This window comes from Octopus bimaculoides, chromosome 7 (assembly GCF_046866305.1).
Source record: "Octopus bimaculoides isolate indiv1 chromosome 7, ASM4686630v1, whole genome shotgun sequence".
NCBI classification, from domain to species: domain Eukaryota; kingdom Metazoa; phylum Mollusca; class Cephalopoda; order Octopoda; family Octopodidae; genus Octopus; species Octopus bimaculoides.
The window spans coordinates 75,821,613-75,826,612 of record NC_142934.1 but is presented as its reverse complement, the minus strand read 5'-3'; the positions used below and the strand labels follow the sequence as shown (position 1 = coordinate 75,826,612).

General features: G+C 41.0%; 1 protein-coding gene across 2 annotated transcripts in view; it reads right to left on the bottom strand.

Moving 5' to 3' along the window:
• The window catches only part of LOC106878140 (F-box and WD repeat domain containing protein 10B), a 41,100-nt gene that overhangs the window by 28,764 nt on the left and 7,336 nt on the right, over positions 1 to 5,000 (bottom strand). The window contains exons 2-3 of one of the 2 annotated variants that reach the window (XM_089355529.1): positions 4,659 to 4,749; positions 1,960 to 2,564 (exon numbers count right to left, since the gene is read on the bottom strand). In XM_089355529.1, coding sequence (XP_089211655.1) covers positions 1,960 to 2,554 — 595 coding nt within the window. In that variant the 5' untranslated portion in view covers positions 2,555 to 2,564; positions 4,659 to 4,749. The remainder of the gene's footprint in view (positions 1 to 1,959; positions 2,565 to 4,658; positions 4,750 to 5,000) is intronic. The other variant, XM_052969760.2, reaches the window with a different exon arrangement.

Sequence of the window (5,000 nt, the reverse complement as noted above, 5' to 3'; positions counted from 1 at the left end):
GGAGGGAGGGGAGAGCAGGGGAGAGAAAGAGGGGGAGAGAGAGAAGAGAGATGGTACATATGTCTATGTCAGTGTGTGGACACATATTGATACACACTTATGTAAGACACAGTTGTTCTTTTTTTAACCCCAGGTCATCTCTATGATCAAATGCATTGCAGTTATAACCACTTTGTCTTTCTGGGGCTGTCTAGCAAAACCTTATCCAATGTGACCTTCCCTTTTTTAAGATGGTAGGATGTGATTTGAGGGAGGTTTGGCTGTTGTTTCTCACAGGTCCAGTAACTGCATAGAACAGAGGTTCTCAACTGCAGATCCCAGAACTGCATGCAGCCCTCAAACATTCATCCTGTGCCCCCAACCCCCAATGATCTTCCCTCTATAAACAATAAATTTTTCTCTAATTGACTTGTATTTTATGTTTTGGTGTGGCACCCTAAAAAAATCCAGGTTTGGGGTCTGACCTGGATATTAAAATGATTGAGAATCACCTGCACAGAGATTCTCCAGTGTCACAGAGGCTCTCCAGTGTTACAGAGGCTCTCTTGTGTCACAGAGACTCTCTTGTGTCACAGAGGCTCTCTTGTATCACAGAGGCTCTCTTGTATCACAGAGGCTCTCATGTTGTCTGATTTACCAGGAGACACACACTCCCAACATATTTGTGTGAGCTATCATGTCTCCAAGGAAACAGTTGTGTGTGTAGAGATGTATATAGTTCTATGGAACAATATCTCTACAAAACTCTGTAGAACGAAATGTGTGTACAGACAATTGTGAAGAATACGAGGGGTACTGAAAAGTTCCTGGCTCTGGGTAAAAGAAAATACAGGAGGATCAGTTAATTATGATTTTATTCAATATATTCCCCTCTCAGATTCACACACTTATTGCAGCATTCTTTTAGTTTTTCTAAGCCCTGTAAAAGAACTCAGAACATTGGGCCTTCAACCAAGCCTTTCATGATACCCTTAAAGCCAGGAACTTTTCAGCACCCCCTTGTACAATCTGTCCACTTTCTTCTGCTATTCTATAATGGTTTAAGCCAGACCAAAGCTGTGAATCAGGTTGTTCAGGAGGTTGGGTCTGCTAACATGGCAGATATAGTAGGGTAAAGCTAAAGACCCCCTTCAGTCATGAGTAACCATGGGATTGCACCTAGAAAATTCCCCTCTGAAGCACAAGTCTGAGCATGATTGTTTGTGGATGATCGACAGTCATCCATGCATACCAGACTCCCCTCACAACACCACCAATTTTTATCCAGGGGAAAGGTAAAGGCCAATGCAGCTTGGCATCAGTAATATTGTGACTCATTTCTACAGCTGAGTGAAATAAAGTGTCTTGTTGAAGAACACAACTCACAACCCAGTCTGGGAATCAAACTCATATCTCATGATTGTGAGACCGACGCTCTAACCACTGAGTCATGTGCCTTAGACAAAACTGTTTTACAGTATTTAGTTACATACTTTATATTCTGAGCTCAATTCTAACCTTTCGTCAGCTTTATCTTGGAATACTTAGGGTTTTGATAAAAACAAGTATGAGTAATATACTTGAAGCTGATTCAATCAACTACACTCACTTTCCTGTAAATTTGTGTGGCCCTGTACCAAAGTAAGAAATCAAAATTTAGGTCCAGTAATAATGGATTTGTCCCTTATCACAAGATACCAAGAATGAGCAAAGGTTAATGACAAGATGATAAACTCTCAGAGAAAAGGATCCACTGAAAGAGTTTTTATGTGGTCAAAACTAGCCAAATTTCACTCAAATTGCTCCTGACTATCTTCAACAAGAGCATACACATTAGATAAGACAGTGTTACATACAGTGTGTTGAGATGGTCATGACTGGAAAACTTTTCATCAGCATAACTCTGCTGGATCAGAGCTGAACTAGGACAAAGCAACAGACAAAGAAAAACAAATGCAAACTTTTGACAATAATCCTTACTGCGAGTGTTATCAGCCTGCACTATGGTTGTGACAAAGTTGTAGACAAGGTAGATGTGATGCATGTCACATCTCTGAAGGACAGCAACCAGAAAATTTAGCTTGTTCCGTGCTGACATGTCATCATAACCTTTCAAAGTTGATTCAATGACTTTGTTACTGAAGTTATCAGACAGAGTTTGATTAATGCCAAAGATTGATTGAGTTGTCTCCTGGCCTCTGATCAGTCTACAGCAAGTGTACACATAGTCCTTTTTAAAAGTTGGTGCCATCATCCTGCATAGACGCCTGAGTATTTCAATGTGACTGGAGAGGCGCTGGACAAATCCTAAGATGCAACGTTGTTTGTTGTCTTCACTTAGTCTTGGAAACCATTGATTGAATTCCTTTAACTGTCTCTTGCGGACACAATAGTCACACAACTTCAACTGGTCACCATTATCTATATTTGATTCTGATGTTTCTTCACAGTTTGATTGACAACCACTCCTTAGCCCCAATTTCAGATCATGCTTCAGTGGTTTGCTGAGTTTACGTGACATTCTTGACAGAATATTTTTCATTGTGTTGCTCTCATTCCTGGAAAAATTTTCCATGTCTTGTTTTCTGGAAAAAAAATAAAACATCAAATGAAATACATTTCCAACTACCAAAAATTAAATGCAAAAAATATTTACAAAATTTATCCAGTGGAAAAGAAAAACAGCGAAGTACTCTAAACCTTCTAGTTTTGTCTGTTTATGTTGAAGCCTTATTAGTGCTAATTTTGCCTTTTATCTTATGGGTGGGTGGGGGAGGGGGTCGGCGTTCGATTTAATAAGTAAAGTGCAAATATCAGAATTGATTCAATTAACTGTATCCCTCCTATAAAAATGTAAGGCACTATGTCAATATGAAAACTTTTAATTGAAATTATTTTGATTCAATGAAACTGTCTTACCTTCACGAAATGTGTAAATGAACACCTTGGCTAATTACCTATCCCAACCTCGGAACTTTCCATGAAATCCTCGGAATTTTCCCTGAAGTCCTCGGAATTTTCCAAGAAGTATCTATCCAATCCTCGGAACTTTCCATGGTATCCCCGGAACTTCCCATGAAATTCTCGTAATTTTCAAGGAAAGTCCCAGGAATTTTCCAGAAAGTACATATGCCATCCTCGGAACTTTCAATGAAATCCCCGGAATTTCCCAGGAAGTACCTATTCCACCCTCGGAACTTTCATTGAAATCCTCGGATCTTTCCAGGAAGTAGCTAATCCTTAGAAAATTCCAGGAAATCCTCGGAAATTTTCAGGAAACCCTCGGAATTTTCCAGGAAGCCACATCTCGAAATTTTCCAGCAAATTCTCGGAAATTCCCCAGAATTTCCTGGAACTTTCCAGGAAGTACCTACCCCATCCTTGGAGCTTTCCAACAAATCCTTGGAACTTTCCAGGAAGTAGCTCATCCCCAGAACTTTCCAGGAAATCCTCGGAACTTTCGAGGGAGTAGCTCTTCCTCGGAACTTTCCAGGAAACCTCGGAAATTTTCATGAAGTCCCCGGGACTTTTCGGAAACCCGTCCTGCCGAGGAGGGGAGGAATTATTGCAAGGATCGTTCCGATGAGGGGTAATTTCTTCCTGGAAAGTTCCAAGGATTTGTTGGAGGGGAGGAATTACTTCGTGGAAAGTTCCGAGGAGGAGGAATTACTTCCTGTAAAGTTTCAAGGAAAGGAAGTGGTGGAAAGTTCCAAGGATGGAGAGTTCAAATATGGTGAGGAAGGGGAGGAGTTATTTCCTGGAAAGTTCCAAGGAAGGGGATGAATGAAAGGAATTACTTCCTGGGAAGTTCCGATGAAGGTGAGGAAGTGGAGGAATTACTTCCTGGAAAGGTCCGAGGGGGGGGGAGGAATTACTTCCTTGAATGTTCCGGAGGGAAGGAATTACTTCCGGAAACTTTTGAGGAGGGGCGCCCATCATGCTGCTGCGGAATTTGGATTCTCCAATAGTGTGTAACGGCACGTGCATGATAATCAATATTTATACTCCCGAGTTTTGCAAGCAACCATCTTGAATGGACCGGCCGCTGGTCAAGATGCTCTTATAACTCCAATGTCCCTCCCTCCCTCCGATACGATCTACAAGTTTAAGCGGCTTCAATTTTCTGTCAAACCGTCCTTTACAATGGCAATAAATAAGGCACAGTGTCAATCATTGCAAATGGTTGGTTTAAATCTCACAGAGCAAATGTTCTCCTATGGTCAATATTAAATTGGATGCTCCCGTGTTGGCAGGCCACAAGGTCTATACATTTGTGCATCAGAAGGGAAAACGAGAAATGTTGCCTACAAAGAAGCGCTCCACTGAAAAGACGGCATTTCTTCACATCTTCCAAATCACCCCAGTCATCTTCTGCCTCAAAAGCTTTGTACTTGCCTTGCCAACCAACGTAAGTCAATGACACACGACTTCACTCATTTACTCTATCTCTCTTTCTCACCCTCTTTCTCTCTCACATACACACACACGCACACCCACACATGCACGTCCATTTCATATATCTTTCAATGTCTGCTCTCTGCAAATAAATTTTTTACGGATAAAACTGCTTACAAAAATTGGGATTAATGTATAATTTCTTTCTATGTTCATAATTAAATAAATGTTTTAATGATTATACAGACGTCCAATAGAATAGCTCTCAGAAACAGACAACGTACAAATTCTTTCTTCACAACTCCTGAAGCCATTTTCTGACAGGGAGTTGATGAAATCTTCAAACAGCTAGAGGCTCCAATTAAAACAGGGGACCTGAAATGATAAGGTTGAGAAACGCTGATATAGATTATGCCTAACCGAAAACAATCACAGCGATCCAAACAGGCCAGGTGAAACCGGGTTTAGCTGCTAGTATAATATAAATTGAAGTTGGCCAAGCGTTGTATTCTTTCTTGTCTTGAGGTTCACAGTCAAACGGCTGGGTGGATTCGCGTGAAAAATGGCACACATGTGGAGACGGGTGCATAGATTGGAACGCGCTTTTTATTTTTTCCCTAGCTCCC